The sequence below is a fragment of the Colobus angolensis genome, unplaced genomic scaffold (assembly GCF_000951035.1).
Source record: "Colobus angolensis palliatus isolate OR3802 unplaced genomic scaffold, Cang.pa_1.0 Scaffold288, whole genome shotgun sequence".
Classification (NCBI taxonomy): Eukaryota; Metazoa; Chordata; class Mammalia; order Primates; family Cercopithecidae; genus Colobus; species Colobus angolensis.
This window is the reverse complement of record NW_012116132.1, coordinates 10,009-29,289: the sequence shown is the minus strand read 5'-3', so window position 1 is coordinate 29,289 and position 19,281 is coordinate 10,009. Positions and strand designations below refer to the sequence as shown.

Sequence of the window (19,281 nt, the reverse complement as noted above, 5' to 3'; positions counted from 1 at the left end):
TCTTTTATATTTTTAGTAGAGATGGGGTTTCACCATGTTAGCCAGGATGGTCTCGATTTCCTGACCTCATGACCCACCTGCCTCAGCCTCCCAAAGTGCTGAGATTACAGGGGTAAGCCACCATGCCTGGCTGTGATTGAACTTAGATGTGAAGATTAATGTATTGGGGCATTATTTCTATGAAATCTTTTCTGCCCCTTCTATTTCTTCTCTTTCTGGGAGTCCCGTTAAGCATATTTTGATACACTTGATAGTGTCTCTTAGGTCTTTGAAGTTCTGTTTTTCTCTTTATTTTTTTCTTTCTCTTCTTCAGTGTGGATCCATTTTATAGATCTATTTTTAAGTTTATAGATTCTCTTTTCTGCCATGTTAAATCTGCTGTTGAGTCTCTCTAGTGCAGTTTTCATCTCACTTATTTTAATTTTCAACCCCAGACATTCCAATTTGTAAAATAGTTTATATCCCTTTATCTGTATTCTCTATTTGAAGAGTCATTTTTGTATGCTTTCCTTTAATTTAAAAAAATATATATTTTCCTTTAGGCTTTTTGAGTATATTTACAAGAGCTGTATTTCAGATATCTGTCAAGTCCAACATCTGGATCCTCTTCAAGACAGTTCCTATTACCTATTTTTTCTCTCCATGTATAGCTCACACTTTCCTATCTGTTTCATGTCTTATAATTTTTGTTGAAAACCGAACATTTATGTGATAGATTGTATGCAATAATCTTTTAAACCAATGCCTTAAATTGGAATACTAATTAATATTAGTTTTCTTGTTTTCCTTTGGTAGTTCTGGTAGGTAGTTCAACAATGTAATCCAGTTGAACTATGTAATATTTACTTTTAAAATTCATGTATGATTTCTTCTTTTACTTGTTTACCAAATTAAACTGATCTCATTTGAACTGTCCAATCTAGGTAACCATTATTTTATTATTTATTCTCTGTCTTAAATATTCTTAACTAAGTCGTTACACTCCCTCCAGTTGCTTCTCCCTGCAGAAGCTCCACATGCTAGACTAGCATTCAGTTAAATTACTGTTTTGCAAAATTGAACCCTAGTGTCAGCTTGACCCATGAAAAAGATCTATTTATAATGTTTAATTGGGCAAACATAGTAATAGGGGGCTGGGTGCGGTGGCTCATGCCTGTAATTCCAGCACTTTGGGAGGCCAACGCGGGAGGATCACCTGAGGTCAGGAATTCAAGACCAGCCTGCCCAACATGGTGAAACCTCGTCTCTACTAAAAATACAAATTATTAGTTGCATGTGGTGGCAGGCACCTGTAATCCCTACTCAGGAGGCTACTCAGGAGGCTGAGGCAGGAGAATTGCTTGAACCCGGGAGGTGGAGGTTGCAGTGAGCTGAGATGGTGCCATTGTACTCTAGCCTGAGTAACAAGAGTGAAACTTCATCTCAAAAAACAAACAAACAAACAACAACACTAACAACAAAAACACCAAAAAACCAACAGTAATAGGATCAGAGGAATCAGGAATTTGCCATGTTTTACCTTGTATTTTTAATAGGGGCTCTGAAAGGGAAGATAGGTTCGTGAGAACACATCTATAGAGAAACTATTAAGGCCAGGTTCCAGTTGAGTGTAGGCTTTTGAAAACTGCTCTGAATACATTCTCAGGCATTTTAGAATTGAGAACTTGTAAATGTACCTATTGCTAGAAAAGATATGCTAAAGAAAAGAGTCACTTTGTGATAAAATAATTCAACGGAGAGCATATACACTTTAGGAATAGAAAAATAATCTGTTAATAATCGAAATAAGACAAAAATTACAGCCCTTGTACAGCTATGTTCTAAATGTGGAGACATATGATTATAAATGAAAAATTAATGTGTAATATGATATAAGATAATGCTAAGGACCAGGAAGAAAAGTAAAGCAGAATAAGGAGACAGAGCAATAGGGACTGAGGGGAAGAAAAGAAGTGCATTAGGGAACACAGAAAACCATAGTGGTCCAGGTGAAGATAACAGTGGCTTAAATAGGGTGGTGGCTGTGTAGATGCAGAGAAGTATGCAGATTTGAAATACATTTTGCAAGTTGTATCACTGGGACTTCTTGATGAATTGAATGTGACAAGTGATGAAAAAGTGACAAAACTGAGTGACTCGCAGGTTTCTGGCTAGACTAGTGGATATATGGTGATACTGTTTATGAGTTAGGTTAGTAAAAGAATAGTTTTGGTGGTAGAAAGATTTGCTTCATATTTTTTTCTTAATTCTATTTTCCAATTTTAATTCCTTTTAATTAATCTTGTTGCAGATGTCTGTTTAAATAAAAGAGTGTTTAAATAAAGCTCTAGCTGTTCTGGATATAAAAAGTTATTTTTGAGAAAAGGGCACAAATTAAATAACCAAAGAGTTATAAATAAAGTATAAAATAAACAACTAGTCATAAATAATAAATTAAATAAAAGTAATTAATATGCTTTATGTAATTGGCTAAATATGTTAAATTTTGGTTAGTTTTCCAAAAGATTTTCTCTATTCAAAGGATATTTGGGAATTTTCCAAGATTTTAACTCCCACTTGTTCTCATGAGAAGCAAGACACTGTGCAAAAACTCACATTTCTAAATCAACAATCAAGTAAGTGCACTATTATCGAAGTCAGGATCCACCTGCACAGCTACTGTATTAATGCTGTGAACACTAGAAATGGTGCAGTTTTATTCACATCAAATGCCTTCCAAAAACAAATACCATTTTCATTTGCTGACAAATTTCATATACAAACGGTAGAGAGGACAAGAGTCCTGTCCTGACTCAGTTATTGTGATTTTTCACAAAGTGTGACTAAATAAAACTTCTGTAAGTAGAGTAGATTTTATCGGGATTTATTTTATTTTGCAAACTTAAAACCACTTGAAAAATTTAAATTCCTACCAGTAACATGTGGCTCCCTGGTTGTCGAAGAACCCTTGTTGCTCTTGTGATGTGTTCTATGGCTTCCCTGAAGAACACCATAGAATGAGAAAGCTAGCAGAGGAAATGTGACAAATAAACGGATTATAGGTACAGAAAAATCAAATGTGCACTGTGGTTTTACATACAATTTACTTACAGAAAGGAGAATAACTAGCAATCCAGAGATCTAGATCAGTAAGTTGGTTTTCATTAACATTTAGGGAAAGTAAATTTGTGCAATAAGGATTGTCCCTATGCTAATATTCCTGTGAGTAGATTAGAAGAGTGGTGGTAGAATTGAGAGAAGAGAATGAAGAGGTGAACAACAGTATTTAGGCTTCCTACCCCCATCCCCTCCCCCTCCCCATTCCCCTGCCCCTTTCTTGCTTCCCCCTACTTCCTTTCCCTTCCCGTTTCACTTCCTTCTTTCCTTCCTTTTCTTCCTCCGTACCCTTCCCTTCCCCTTCCTTCCTTCCTTCCTTCCTTCCTTCCTTCCTTCCTTCCTTCCTTCCTTCCTTCTTTCCTCCTCTCCTTTCTTTATTTCCTTCCTTCCTTCCTCCTTCCTTTTTCTTTTCTTTCTTTTTTCCTTCCTTCCTTTCTTTCTTTCTTTTTAGACAGGGTCTTGCTCTGTCATCCAGGTGCAGTGCAGTGGCACAATTATGACTTACTGCAGCCTCGACCTCCTGGGCTCAAGTGATCCTCTTGCATCAGCCCTGTGTAGCTGGGACTTACAAGCAGGCACTGGCACCACAATGCCAGATTAATTAAATTTTTGTATGTGTGCGTGTGTGTGTGTGTGTGTGTGGTGACAGGGTTTCATTATGTTGACCAGGCTGGTCTCAAACTCCGGGGCTCAAGTGATCCTCCTGCCTCAGCCTCCCAAAGTGCTAGGATTACAGGCACAAGCCACCACACCTGGCCTAGGCTGCTTTTCTATTGTTCTGTCTTGGCAAGTAGGATAAGTGGTAGGAGGAAGAAATGCAGAAAATTGGTTTACAGTGTGTGTGATTTTGTTGATATCTCTGTTCCAACACATCTTTGCCCATAACAATGGGAAAGTTGTAAAGAGCCACAACCACTTTGCTGTCCTTTGTTGCTACTTTGGACCCTGTTGCCACACTCTGGTTTGCATTTATCTTCATGAACTCTATTCATTCAACTTCCTATAGCCTCAGTTGTGTACCTTGTCTTTAAAATTATACCCTATCAAATGAGACAAAATAAGATGAAATAACATAAAACTGTACTTCTAATGGTCTGCTTTAAAATACAAAGGTAAACATTTTTCCCTGATCTCTTCCCTTCTCTCTCTCGCTCTCTCTCTCACACACCCCCCCTTAAAAATACTGATTTGATATACGTATCTGTTTGTATATAAAAATAAATAAATATATACATATAAAGCACTTCTCAGATTTTTATATAGTATATGTGTTTACCTCCAAAGAAATTGAACCCAACTTCATTTGGAATTCATTAAGTACACTGGCAAGTTTATTATAGTCATTGGTATTCTGATAGATCTTTCTTCTATGAGTCTTGTTTATATCCAAGAAGTCCAAAAATACAGTTGAGTGATTCATCAGGTTTTCTTGGGTCCACTGAATCTATTGCAAGATAAGAATTTAACACTATCATTAATAGCACAATTCTATTTGTTATCAACACTAATAGTATATATCTGTGTTGGAGAAGCTCCCGGCACAGTGGATCTAGTACTAACCTGTTCTTAACTTTTTTGTGTGCTATAAACTCCTTTTGGCAGTGAAGCCTGTGGATCCTTTCTCAGAATGATATTTTAAAATGTACATAGCAAAATACAAGGGTTATAAAAAAACCCCAAATATATTAGAATATAGTTTTATTTAAGAACCCTTTGAGGGTCTGTGGATCCCAAGTTAAGAACTCCTGTTGCTAGAAATATCTTGTAGTTCCAGCAACAATCTGAGAAAAAGAATCTTTCCTTAGTTTACCACTACAGTTCTGCAAGTTTCCACATGTCCTTTCCTGGTTTACTTGGCAAATTTTTGCTTATCTTTCACACCAAGGTCATGGGTTACCTCTTATTTGAAGTCTGACCATCTCCCTCTCTCCTAAAATCAGGTGGAATAAATTACTGTTTCCTCCTTTGTTCCATCACTATATTGTGTGCATAGGTCTGTCATAGCACTTACAGAAATGTATCGCAGTTTTAGATTGTCATGTGCGTGGAGGCAGGGTCCGTGCTAGTCCTAGGTAGTCCTCAGCACTTATCCCACTTGCTGTCTGGCACTGAGAATTCCTGATAGGCATTCAGAAGATGTTTGTTTGGCAAATGGCTAACTGAAGATTGAGGGGTGGTATGGTATGATAATTTGAAATTATATGTCATTAGATATCCTAGGTTTGAATAATGACTCCACCACTTAACTAGCAGGGTAAGCTTAGGTGAGATCTTAATCTTATTCTGCTCAGTTTCTTGATCTGTAAAATGAGGATAATAACAGGACCTATATCATAGGGTGTTATGAATTAAGATTAAAGTGAGTAATGATATGTAAAGCTCTTAACACTATGCTTGGCACATTGTATTAATTATTAGCGTTTTATTTTTTTTAAGTCAACCAACTGACCAATTAAGTGATACTGTACAAACTGAAATTCTCACAGGAATAATTTACATCCTTACATCCTTAAAGATTTGGTCAATATGGTCTTGAATTTGGGGTACTGTAGTCGCTTTTGCTGTCCACAGGACTGACCCCTGCTAGGGCAGGATCCAATTCCCTAACTATTTGCTTGCTCATTTTCTACTGCCTCTGTATCTATTCCTTAGTCTGGTAAAGTCTCAAAACTGAATTATGGTTGGCATTTATAGGGAGTTTAGGAACTTCTCCCAAGATAGTAATAAGCTGTCTTTAAGAAATGCAAATCAAAACCACAATTAGATACCATCGAACATCAGTCAGAATGGCTAATACTAAAAAGTCAAAAAATAACAGATGCTGGTGAGGATGCAGAGAAAAAGGAACACTTATACACTGTTGGTGGGAACTGAAATTAGTTCAACCGTTGTGGAAGACAGTGTGGTGATTCCTCAAAGTTCTAGAAACAGAACTACCATTTGACCCAGCAATCCCATTAGTGGGTATATCTCCAAAGGAATATAAATCATTTTATCATAAAGACACACTCACACATATGTTCATATTTCCTGGGCTTCTGTTAATGAGAAGAATGAAGCTGGCACCACCAGAGAAGACAGAAAAAGAAAAGAGTCCACCTTGGGGAAGGAAATGTTCTCCTTAATTCTCTTGAAAGGAGATGGCAAAAAATTCTAGTAATGGAGCCTAGATCACTGCTCCATTTAGTCACATTGTTTTAGTGTGATCAGTTTATTGAAACACTTTCCTTTGTGACCTAGATTAAAAGACAGGCAGTAAGAAAACTAAAGTTCAAAGGGATGGAGGAGGATGAGGAGTCTTGCTGAGGTATCAAGAGAGTGGAGAGTTCTGCGGGTCCTGGAGAAAAATGAACAGTTTTGAAGTTGCTAAGGGGCCAAAAGCATGGGCAAAGGCATCAATGATGATTTTATCCTCTCCAGCATATCTATAGTTTTAGACATTTTCAAGTGGAAATGGAATTGTTAATACAATTACATTTCTTTCAGTATTATATAAATTTTTGAGGACTTTCATGAAGTAACATATTTTGCCCAATAATCCACTTAAAACAATTTTTTTTTTTTGTTGTTGTTGTTGTTTTGAGACGGAGTCTGGCTCTGTTGCCCAGGATGGAGTGCAGTGCCCCGATGTTGGCTCACTGCAAGCTCCGCCTCCTGGGTTCACGCCATTCTGCCTCAGCCTCCCGAGTAGCTGGGACTACAGATGCCCGCCACCACGCCCTGCTAATTTTTTGTGTTTTTAGTAGACACGGGGTTTCACGTGTTAGCCAGGATGGTCTCGATCTCCTGACCTCATGATCCGCCCGCCTCGGCCTCCCAAAGTGCTGGGATTACAGGCATGAGCCACCTCGCCCGGCCAATAATTTTTAAAATGTAAATTTACCTGAAAATAGTTCTCAAGTTCCTTTGAAAGCAACCGATAGAAAAGGCTTTTATCAGTGAAATCAATTAAGCGATCATGAAATACTCGGGTGACTTCATGAACAAAGAGCAGAGCAGCCATCTCTTTGGAGTTAATAACAGTCCTGTCAGCTTGCAGCAATCCCAGGAGAAGCTGTTAGGGATTTAAAAATAACATTAAAAAAAAAATTAGCAGGGTAGTATGTGAAGCGAAGGCTCAATTTTTGCAGGTTTATGATCCATAAAAACAGAAGCAATTATCCAAGGTAAGAATTGTGAATTTCTACAAGTGATAATCTGAAGTTTTGATGAGATGGGAAAGTGATAAGATAGGGAAAATTGGTTTGGAATCACTCTTAGAGGGAGGGGGACTTGGGGACTCCTCAGCCACATCTAATGGAGGCCTTACTAGGATGGGAGTCTCGACTACAGTGCTGACATGGAGGCAGGGTGTTGCAGGTGATATCGAGGTACTTCCTAATGTTAATATGTTTTAGCATTCTAAATGTGGATTAAAAATGTTACAGCCCATTTGACAGATTACGTGTGCTATTTAGGGCTAAAGTCCCACAGTCAGGGGAGAAAGATATCAAATTCAAGAATTGATTTTCTTAACATTTCAATTTTGAAAATTCTTTGGCCATGGCTGATAGCTAAGTCAGCACTGTTGGCGAAATCTGTGAAAATTCAAGCATGTTTATGAAATGCATACATGCTTTCATTTTCTGACAGCCACAATAAAATCTCAGAAATAAAGCAAACCCCAAATCTGTGTTATAACCTTGTCACTTCTTTCTCTGCTGAGGATCTTAGCCAATATTCTAACACTCTTAGGGATTTCATCATTGAAATATTTGCTCGAAATTGTTTTAACAATTTTCTTCAACAAACTCATGGGATAAGCTACTAATAAATAGCAAAACTAACCAACATTCATTTCCCTTTTTTCCCCTTCTAACAATCTAATGTTGACAGTATGACAGAGAGCAACTTATATTTAAAAATAAACTAGAGAATGAACATTAAAACAAACCTTAAACATATCTCGAAGATTAAACATGTAGTGACATTTTGTTGGAGTTGGTAACATATTCTGACGTACTTGATGGTATATAGCTAGGGAACAAGATATTATCTGATCCTTACTTTTCTGAACTTCAGGTATGAAGTTATTGATGGAGAAATAAATTCCCAAATGAGCCTTTAAAAAGAAATGTTATAATTTAGTTTGCCAAAAATTTTAGGTATTGACTACTTCCACTAAAAAGCAGACTTGTGTACTATAATGGAGGATTAATTTCATTAAATGTTAAAATTAAAGTCCATTTAACATAGGATGGTAGATTAGTGAAAACAAAACAAAACACTCTAGGGGTTGCAAACTGGAGAAAATTCCAATTGGTCCTAGTATGTTGAATGGTCTGAAGGGATGTGATACGTTTTCTCTGGGGACAATTTATGCTTCCCCTCCATATACACCAGGTGTGCTGGGAATTCTTCCATCTCCTTGCTCTCCATGAGATGTTACGGGAAGTGTAAACCGACAAAACTATTACCTCAGTCTGGATTGATTATACAGGTATACATTCTTCAAAAAATTCTGAAATATCTTACTGGAAAGATGACTCAACTAGAAATCTAGTGTAACTAGAAAAATAAATCTTAAGCAAGATTATTAAATTCTTCAACACGAATCTTGCTTTCTTCTTTAATATAAAATTTAAAGATTCATTTTTAAATTCAAGTTTTCAAAAAGCACTTGGTAATTCTGATACAGTTGGTAAATAGTTCACACCTGAAAAAAAGTCCTGTTTTAGAAGAAAGTCTATCTGTATGCCAATTCAGACTGAGGTAATAGTTTGTGCAGCATTTTTTTATTCCATAAGAAAATGAAAAGAGCAAATCAATTCTGGCAAAAACCAGGGTATGTGTGTTAAAAATGCAGATTTCTGCATGCCATGCCAGATATACTGGATTAGAATCTCTGAGGATAAAGTCCTAAAATCTACATTTTAACGTGCATTGCACATGCACCACAGGTGTTTATTTTACACATAATAGTTTATGCTTTTGATATGTAGAACCAAATTATAGTAGTCCAGAAAACATAGGGGGAAATAAAATCTATCCCCTTAAAGTAATTTTCTTTCAATATTAGTGGATTGAAGTTCTCTTATTTTTACTTATTCTGGGAAATTAATTTTTTTCAGTAGAAAATGAACTAGATGTGTTACCTGAAAAATACTACATAAGATGTCTTGTGAAGGATGAGGTAATACCAGCATGGAAAAGTGTTTGAGAAGACGTGGGCTGATATCATTCACAACTGGAACACAAGCTGCAACTATAGACAGATCTTGAATATTCTGTGATAAGGATAAAAAGGAAGAGTAACTGAATGCATCTGTAGGAAGTGAAGTATGTACTTACGTCACTGTCCCAAATTAAACAAAACATTTAAAAACATTTAGACAAAAATATTTAATTACTATTTATTGCAAAAACAAAGATTACAGTAGTAATAGAAATCTATCTTAGAAATAACACAACCTAAAATATAATTTCGAGATATGTTATTTCTTGAAAGCTTTCTAAATGTCATCAGGAAATGGTCCTTTCTAAAAAAATTATTACACTTTAAGTTCTAGGGTACATGTGCACAAGGTGCAGGTTTGTTACCTATGTATACATGTGCCATGTTGGTGTGCTGCACCCATGGTTACTGTAGCCTTGTAGTATACTTTGAAGTCAGGTAGTGTGATGCCTCCAGCTTTGTTCTTTTGGCTTAGGATTCTCTTGGCAATGTGGGCTCTTTTTTGGCACTGTATAAACTTTAAAGTAGTTTTTTCCAATTCTATGAAGAAAGTCATTGGTAGCTTGATGGGGATGGCATTGAATCTATAAATTACCTTGGGCAGTATGGCGTTTTTCATGACGTTGATTCTTTCTATCCATGAGCATGGGATGTTCTTCCATTTGTTTATGTCCTCTTTTATTTTACAGAGCAGTGGTTTGTAATTCTCCTTGAAGAGGTCCTTCATATCCCTTGTAAGTTGGATTTCTAGGTATTTTATTCTCTTTGAAGCAATTGTGAATGGGATTTCACTCATAATTTGGCTCTCTGTTTGTTATAGGTGTATAGGAATGCTTGTGATTTTTGCACATTGATTTTGTGTCCTGAGACTTTGCTGAAGTTACTTATCAGTTTAAGGAGATTTTGGGCTGAGACAATGGGGTTTTCTTTTTTTTTTCCTCTTGTAAATTATACTTTCTATTATTTTTTAAAATTATACTTTTTGTTCTAGGGTACATGTATACAACGTGCAGGTTTGTTACATATATTAACTCGTGATTTGCATTAGGTATATCTCCTAATGCTATCCCTTCCCCCTACCCCCACTTGACAACGGGCCCCAGTGTGTGATGTTCCCCTTCCTGTGTCCAAGTGATCTCATTGTTCAATTCCCACCTATGAGTGAGAACATGCGGTGTTTGGTTTTCTGTTCTTGTGATAAGTTTGCTCAGAATGATGGTTTCCAGATGCATTCATGTCGCTACAAAGGACATGAACTCATCCTTCTTTATGGCTGCATAGTATTCCATGGTGTATATGTACCACATTTTCTTAATCCAGTCTTTGATGGACATTTGGGTTGGTTCCAAGTCTTTGCTATTGTGAAGAGTGCCACAATAAACATACATGTGCCTGTGTCTTTATAGCAGCATGATTTATAATCCTTTGGGTATATACCCAGTAATGGGATGGCTGGGTCAAATGGTATTTCTAGTTCTAGATCCTTGAGGAATCACCACACTGTCTTCCACAATGGTTGAACGAGTTTACAATCGCACCAACAGTGTAAAAGTGTTCCTATTTCTCCACATCCTCTCCAGCACCTGTTGTTTCCTGACTTTTTAATGATTGCCATTCTAACTGATGTTAGATGGTATCTCATTGTGGTTTTGATTTGCATTTCTCTGATGGCTAGTGATATGAACTTTTTTCATGTGTCTATTGGCTGCATAAATGTCTTCTTTTGAGAAGCGTCTGTTCATATCCTTTGCCCACTTTTTGATGGGGTTGTTTGCTTTTTTCTCATAAATTTGTTTAAGTTATTTGTAGGTTCTGGATATTAGCCCTTTGTCAGATGAGTAGATTGCAAAAATTTTCTCCCATTCTGTAGGTTGCCTGTTCACTCTGATGGTAGTTTCTTTTGCTGTGCAGAAGCTCTTTAGTTTAATTAGATCCCATTTGCCAATTTTGGCTTTTGTTGCCATGGCTTTTGGTGTTTTAGACATGAAGTCCCTGTCCATGCCTATGTCCTGAATGGTATTGCCTAGGTTTTCTTCTAGGGTTTTTATGGCTTTAGGTCTAACATTTAAGTCTCTAATCCATCTTGAATTAGTTTTTGTATAAGGAGTAAGGAAAGGATCCAGTTTCAACTTTCTACTTATGGCTACCCAGTTTTTCCAGCAACATTTATTAAATAGGGACTCCTTTCCCCATTTCTTGTTTTTGTCAGGTTTGTCAAAGATCAGATGGTTGTAGATGTGTGGTATTATTTCTGAGGGCTCTGTTCTGTTCCATTGGTCTATATCTCTGTTTTGGTACCAGTACCATGCTGTTTTGGTTACTGTAGGCTTATAGTATAGTTTGAAGTCAGGTAGCATGATGCCTCCAGCTTTGTTCTTTTGGCTTAGGATTGTCTTGGCAATGTGGGTCCTTTTTTGGTTCCATATGAACTTTAAAGTAGTTTTTTCCAATTCTGTGAAGAAAGTCATTAGTAGCTTAATGCGGATGGCATTGAATCTATAAATTACCTTGGGCAGTGTGGCCATTTTCACAATATTGATTCTTCCTATCCATGAGCATGGAATGTTTTTCCATTTGTTTGTATCCTCTTTTGTTTTGTTGAGTTGTGGTTTGTAGTTCTCCTTGAAGAGGTCCTTTACATCCCTTGTAAGTTGGATTCCTAGGTATTTTATTCTCTTTGAAGCAATTGTGAATGGGAGTTCAGTCATGACTTGGCTCTCTGTTTGTCTGTTATTGATGTATAAGAATGCTTGTGATTTTGCACATTAATTTTGTATCCTGAGAATTTGCTGAAGTTTCTTATCAGCTTAAGGAGATTTTGGGCTGAGACAATGGGGTATTCTAAATATACAATCATGTCATCTGCAAACAGGGACAATTTGACTTGCTCTTTTCCTAATTGAATACTCTTTACTTCTTTCTCTTGCCTGATTGCCCTGGCCAGAACTTCCAACACTATGTTGAATAGGAGTGGTGAGAGAGGGCATCCCTGTCTTGTGCCAGTTTTCAAAGGGAATGCATCCAGTTTTTGCCCATTTAGTATGATATTGGCTGTGGGTCTGTCATAAATAACTCTTATTATTTTGAGATACGTCCTATCAATACCTAATTTATTGAGAGTTTTTAGCATGAAGGGCTGTTGAATTTTGTCAAAGGCCTTTTCTGTATCTGTTGAGATAATCATGTGGTTTTTGTCTTTGGTTCTGTTTATATCATGGATTTCGTTCACTGATTTAAAACAAAACAAAACAAAACACAAAAATAGCAATATGTTATTGAGTTTAGCAAAGGGGCTTCTGGTGATAAGTGAGAAATCAGAAGAGCCAATTGAATGTGCCTCTAGAATGGCCAGGCTTTTTTCCTGCTTATACCCAGGCTCAAGGCCACAGCAATCCAATAAAAGGCCTGCTGTGACTATTTTCTGGTCAGTTCAGGGAACTTGTTCTGGCTGGGCATTCCAGACCCTATTTCTTGCCTCCTCTTTTTTCTAATCTCCTGGATTCTCCCTGGTGGGGTGCACCTGGATTCTTCCCCTCTGCCTTGGCTTGTGGGTTGTTTCAGTCTGACTGACATCTGACCTGATAGCCCTCACATGCCAGTTTGCCTTATTCAGGATCCTGGGCCCAAGTTTGTCTGAGACATGAAACCATTTGTAATGCAACTGCTGTATTTTATAGATGAGGAATCTGAGGCCTAGAAAGTTTAAGTAAAGTTAAAGAGGTCTGAAATATAGGGCTTATGATTTCCAGATAAAGACCCAAACAGAGAGAAAAGTGCATTTGAATTTCTATATTTTTTAAAAAAGTAAGCCACTCTGGCCAGGCACGGTGGCTCACGCCTATAATCCCAGCATTTTGGGAGGCCAAGGCAGGTGGATCACGAGGTCAGGAGATCGAGACCATGCTGGTTAACACAGTGAAACTCCTACTCTACTAAAAATACAAAAAATTAGCTGGGCGTGGTGGCAGGCGCCTGTAGTCCCAGCTACTCGGGAGGCTGAGGCAGGAGAATGGCATGAACCTGGGAGGTGGAGTTTGCAGTGAGCGGAGATAGCGCCACTGCACTCGAACCTGGTGACAGAGCAAGACTTTGTCTCGGAAAAGAAAAAAAAAAAAAAGCTATTCTGATTTAGGTTAAATGTAACAAAAATAATTGCACAGAAATATCTCCTTGGGATTTTTTTTTGGCTATGATATTTCTGAAAATGCTGTATCTGTGGTCTTAAGATAAAGATGTAGACTCGTCTTATACAGACATTACGGATGTGTCTGGTGGGTCACATTTCTACTGGCTTTTCTCACAACTAACTAAAATTTGATGCCTTGAAAAATTTGATTAACTACTGATACAGTTAACAATAATGAGCATTATTTGACTCAGAAACCAAATCTCGAGGACATACATGCAATTTTTACTAAGATTTAAACCTATTAAAAGTTAAGATTTCTATAAACCCATGGACCTACATTGCAAATATATGATTAATATAGTTAGTTTAGGGTCTCAACTTTGCTTAACATGTCCATATGGCCAGAATTTCTAACTTTCTCAAGTAATTCCCTCAACATTGTTATAAACATTTAATTTAGTGTAAGAAACAATATTTAATGTGAACAAAATCTTGGTATATACTATACCTTCCATGTATTTTTTTGAGTATCATAAACCCCTCCCAAATCTAACAATTGTCTTATCAATTCCAGGGGTGGTTGTGCTCCATACGTATCCGATACTGGCATATTCATATCATCAATAAATACTATAATCTTAAGAAAGACAAAAAGTTGTAAAATATACATTAGTATACCTTTCTTTAAATTATGAATTTGGAATATTATGGTTAGGGGTAAGCACAAATTAGGAATATTATGCTATAGAGTAAGCACAAAATCAAGTGTAATAACGTGTCTAATTTTCTATTTAAAAACAGCAGACCGAATTCTATTTGGAAGATATGATTTTTAAAAACAATAAGTTTTCAAAATAGCAGACACTTTATTCACCTTCTATAGATCTATAAAAATTATGTCTGACAATAGTTATAAATATATTTGATGCTGGATAAAGCAACATAGTTATGGCTATTACACAGGAACATGGCTATTATTCATTCAAGATTTACTTACTGAGTGTCTACTATTGGCCAGGCACTATTGTAGTATTTAGCTATTTATTCCATATACACCCTGCTTTAGGAGGGATAAGGCTATCATCTGGAACCAGACTTAAAAAAATTCTGCTGCAAGTGCTGTTGTCATGAACAATAAGCAGAAAATTCAGATACATTTCCAAATTTTAAACCTGTGTTAATGTCCACCCTTGAAAATATTGTGCACTGAGGTGTACTGATTGTAATCTCTGTGTGCACTAGTTCCTTTAGACTGTGTTTATTTTTGCAAAACAAGCAAGGTAAAAAACCCACAAATAGACATATGATTGGAATTACCTAATTACCTAATTTGTAACTGTAAAATATAATTTTTTATATATAAAATGTATTTTTTTTAGTAAGGCACTCAGTTTTTCCCCTTTTGTATCACAAAACTGACTGAAATTTCTCTTGCTTGCATTTTCTATTGGTGAGATTAGGTTGCTCAGTTATTCACCTTTTCAAAATCCCTAAAGTTTACCCATGTAGGCAAAGACCAAGTTTATCTGTATCTTCATTTAAAATCAAGGAAATCTGAAGCAAATCCTTAAACTCCTGAAATTGAATTGAAACTCTTAGAGTCCCAATCCATGGTCACAGGAAGAAAGTGTGGTAGAATATATAGTAACAAAGCAGTTGGCATCTAACACATTTTCCAGTGTACTTATCTTTAGCAAGATTTCAGTAGCTTCTTTTGGCCTTAATAATTCTAAATCAGTGTAATTCAACATACTGGAAATCAAATAATATTGATTTGAAAATCAAAGTTTCTGTTATACATTGTATCTTCTAGGATGTTCAAAAGTGTGTGTTATACAAATATTTTCCTCTGATTAGTATTAATTAAAATAAACTATCACTTGAATAGCCTAAGCAGATTATTGAACAGGTATGAGACATATTTTACCCTGTTGTTTTTTGGTGCTCCAAGAGTATCTTTAGTTCTTCTTATTAACTTCTTAAGAATCATCTCCTTGGTTTTGGCAGCTGTCATATTGGTGCTAAAATTTATTGTAGAGACTACAACTCCTTTATGACCGTGATTTTTAAGTAACTTTTTATCAGTTCTAACTTCTGGCTTTTTAGTGGGATTATCTGTGATGCCAAATATGGAAAGAAAACAAATTCAGGACACTTTAAGAATATTTTTGCTTTATTTTAATGTGTCATGAAATTTGAAAATTACATAATTTTACTATTTTGTTGTCATTTTCAAGAAATTACTCCAATAGAACTTTGGAATATTTCTTTGCTGTTTTACGGTAAATAGCGTCTCTTTGCAACCAAATGCAATAGTACAAAAGCTCAAAGAGTCCTCCATACATTTATGCATGATAGACACATATAACTTTTTAAGATCTAAAAGCAGCATGCAGTTGTCTGCACTAATGGCATTAAAATTAAGGTATATTCCCTGAGTGAGGATCATCCAGAGGGTAGGCTATAGCTATAGCAACTTAAAAGTGAAAACAAAACCAAAACCTCTTCTGGCAAGATTTGGTGGTCTGGCATCCTTCACCTTTCTACAGTTATCTCTAGGCCATCCCGTCTTTTCCACTTGAGAAGTGGAGTTGCTGTTCCCAAAATTACAGAGTCAGAATTTTCAAGGATGAGGCTCCTGAAACTCCACATACATCTATTGCATGGCCTGATTTGAGAAGTCCTACAGAATCATACCTTTTCTATTGCAGTGTATGTAAAAGCATCAAAGAGTAAAATAGACAGATATTGCCTTTAGTTACTTCTAGACTTAGTCTACTGTTCCACTGATATATCCACCAGGTATCAGGTAATATATGTATTATATCAGCAGATGTAATACTCCTCTACCAGAACCATTCTAACTTTTGAGTAGGACAGAACAGTTTGAGAGGGTGTGGGATATTTTCTGAGACTTTTTATTTTAAATTACCAATTGAAACTATTATTCCAAGATTCATGAATGTAAGAAATAATATACACATGGTTGTGAAGTTTTGAAACATAGCATAGCTTTGAAACTGTACTACAATACATACCTGAACTTCCAGTTGCTGTCTTATGAGTTTCAGGAATCAAGATGCTGATATTCCGTTTCAGGCTACTGGAATGAAATATTTTAAGGATTCAAAATTAGTTTTTTTACCGTAATAGGTGTATTAAACAACAACAAAAAAGTAACAGCATATTGTGAATTTTACTTCTCTCACAAGAAATTTTTTTCTGTTTCCACTGTTACAGATGAAATTAGTGTCACCATTAGAACTTATACCAAACAGGACAAAAAATAAGCTAACTTTATACAACAAACTGGGCAAATTCCTAGGATGCCAGATGGTTGGATATGTTCTCTGAATAGTAAGCCATTACCTCACGTGTCCCTTTATAAATGTGTTTTGACTTATGGATCACTCAGCAAAGACCCATTCATCTTATTTTGGTCTTGTTTCTATGTGTTTGTTTTTCTTATGTTTGATAGAAAATAGTTGTCTTTCTCTATTGTTAAAACTCACTTCAGCTTAAATATTGAGTATACAGTAAAACTTACTTTTTTCCAGTCTCCATTATTTATGATACTTAAATAATGATTGTTATGGTATTAAATATTCCAAAATTATTTCTCAGATGTTTAAGGCCTTATTTAAGTGTAGTAGGATTCTATTCCAAAATCATTAGTGTAAGACATAGATGATGGTGGCTTGGACTAAAAGAGGCATTGGAAAAAAAATAGAGGAAATCAAGATATATGCGAAGATAGAACAGACATTACTAGTAGAATATTAGATGTAGTACAGGGCAAAAATGGGAACCTAGGGATAATCAGATGGGCTATAAGAGATAGGTTGGTGAGAGGAAAGGGAGAAATTAAAAGATGATTCCCAGGTCTCAGGCTTGAATAACTGGGTCCCATTTATTGAGATAAGAAGCACTAGAGGAAGGATAGGTTTGGAAGAGAAATCAATAGTTATGTTTTGGTTATGTTAACGTTGACATGTTTATATATACATATATCTTGCATAGTAGGATATATGCATCTAATGATTAGAGGAAAAGTCTGATATGTGCATCTCCACAATTCCATCTTCTTACATAATTCAAACAATACTAGGCTTCTCTAATATTTTAACAGACTTAGGAACTCAAAAATTTTTTAGTTTTATTTGCATAAGGTAGATTTATTTTTGTTCTTTTTTTTCTTCAGGAAGAAACAAATAGAATGACAGAGACAAAATTATTTGTCAAGAGCATTTTAACATTTGATGATCACACTGCCCAAAGCAATCTACAGATTTAATGCAATTCTTACAAAAAGATCAATGTCATTTTTCACAGGATTAAAAAAATACTAAAATTTATATGGAATCAAATACACACTGAGTAGCAAAAGCAATCCTAAGCAAAAAGAACAGACTTAGAGGCATCACATTACCCAACTTCAGATTATACTACAAGGCTATAGTAATCAAAACAGGATGTACTGGTATAAAAGTAGACACACAGATGGATGGAACAAAACAGAGAACCCAGAAATAAAGCCAAATACTTACAACCAACTGATCATTGACAAATCAGACAAAAACATACACTGGGGAAATACAGTGTATTCAAAAATGGTGCTGGGAAAATGGAATAGCCACATATAGAAGAATGAAACTGGATTCCTGTCTCTTACTGTGTGCAAAAATTATCTCAAGATGGATTAAAGACTTGAATGTCAGACCTGAAACCATAAGAATTCTGGAAAAAAACCTAGCAAAAACTCTTCTGGATATTGGTCTAGACAAAGAATTTATGACTAAGACACCAAAGGCAAATGCAACAAAAACTAAAATAAATAAATGGAATCTAATTAAACTAAGAAGCTTCTGCACCGCAAAAGAAATAATAAACAGAGTACACAGACAACCTGTGAAAACAGAACGGGAGAAAACATTTGCAAACTATGCATCTGACAAAGGACTAATATCCATAATCTACAAGGAACTCAAATAATTAGCAAGAAAAAACCAAAACCAAAACATTAAAAGGTGGGCAAATGACATCAACAGCCACTTCCCAAAAGAAGAATAGAGTATTTTTACATTTGATAAGGACATATATTTCTAAGGCAACAAAAACCAATATTATGCAAAGCTTTATTTGTATGTTTTAGGTGCATTTTTCAAGACAGAAAAGAGTTTATAGCTGCCCTTTATGTCAAGAAAAGACTTAAAATTTGGTTATTTTAAAAATAAATGTAAGAATTTCTCATTTAGACAAGATTGGGCACTTTCAGGGTGGTATGGCCATGGGCAGAATTTCTCATTTAAAGAAATGAATCTAGTTGTTAATACTTTTGAAAAGTAAATATTTTCTTCTAAATAGAAAATAGGAATGGCTGATCATAGTAAAGAGATTGAATCAGTAATAAAGTGTCCCATTAAAGAAAAGCCCAGAATTGGAAGGTTTATGCTGAATTCTACCAATCATTTAAAAGGGAACTAATACCACTCCTTCTCGAACTCTTCCAAAACATTGAAATGGAGGGAATACTGCCAAACTCATTTCACAAGGCCAGCATTATCCTAATACCAAAGCCAGAAAAGAACATTACAAGAACAGAAAATTGCAGACCAATATCCATGATGAACATAGATGCAAAAATCCTCAAAAGACTAATAAGGAGGGGGGCGGAGCAAGATGGCCGAATAGGAACAGCTCCAGTCTCCAACTCCCAGCGCGAAGGACACAGAAGACCGGTGATTTCGGCAGTTTCAACTGAGGTACTGGGGTCATCTCACTAGTGAGTGCCGGACAATCGGTGCTGGTCAGCTGTTGCAGCCCGACCAGTGAGAGCTGAAGC

General features: G+C 36.0%; 1 protein-coding gene across 1 annotated transcript in view; it reads right to left on the bottom strand.

Annotated features, from left to right (window-relative positions):
- Positions 1-16,556, bottom strand: part of LOC105516698 (dynein heavy chain 14, axonemal-like) — a gene marked incomplete at its 5' end in the record, with an annotated part of 154,523 nt that extends 137,967 nt beyond the window's left edge. The window contains 6 exons of the mRNA XM_011948971.1: positions 6,980-7,150; positions 8,030-8,197; positions 9,231-9,362; positions 13,948-14,076; positions 15,367-15,554; positions 16,478-16,556. Coding sequence (XP_011804361.1) covers positions 6,980-7,150; positions 8,030-8,197; positions 9,231-9,362; positions 13,948-14,076; positions 15,367-15,554; positions 16,478-16,556 — 867 coding nt within the window. The remainder of the gene's footprint in view (positions 1-6,979; positions 7,151-8,029; positions 8,198-9,230; positions 9,363-13,947; positions 14,077-15,366; positions 15,555-16,477) is intronic.
- Positions 16,557-19,281: the final 2,725 nt, after the last annotated feature.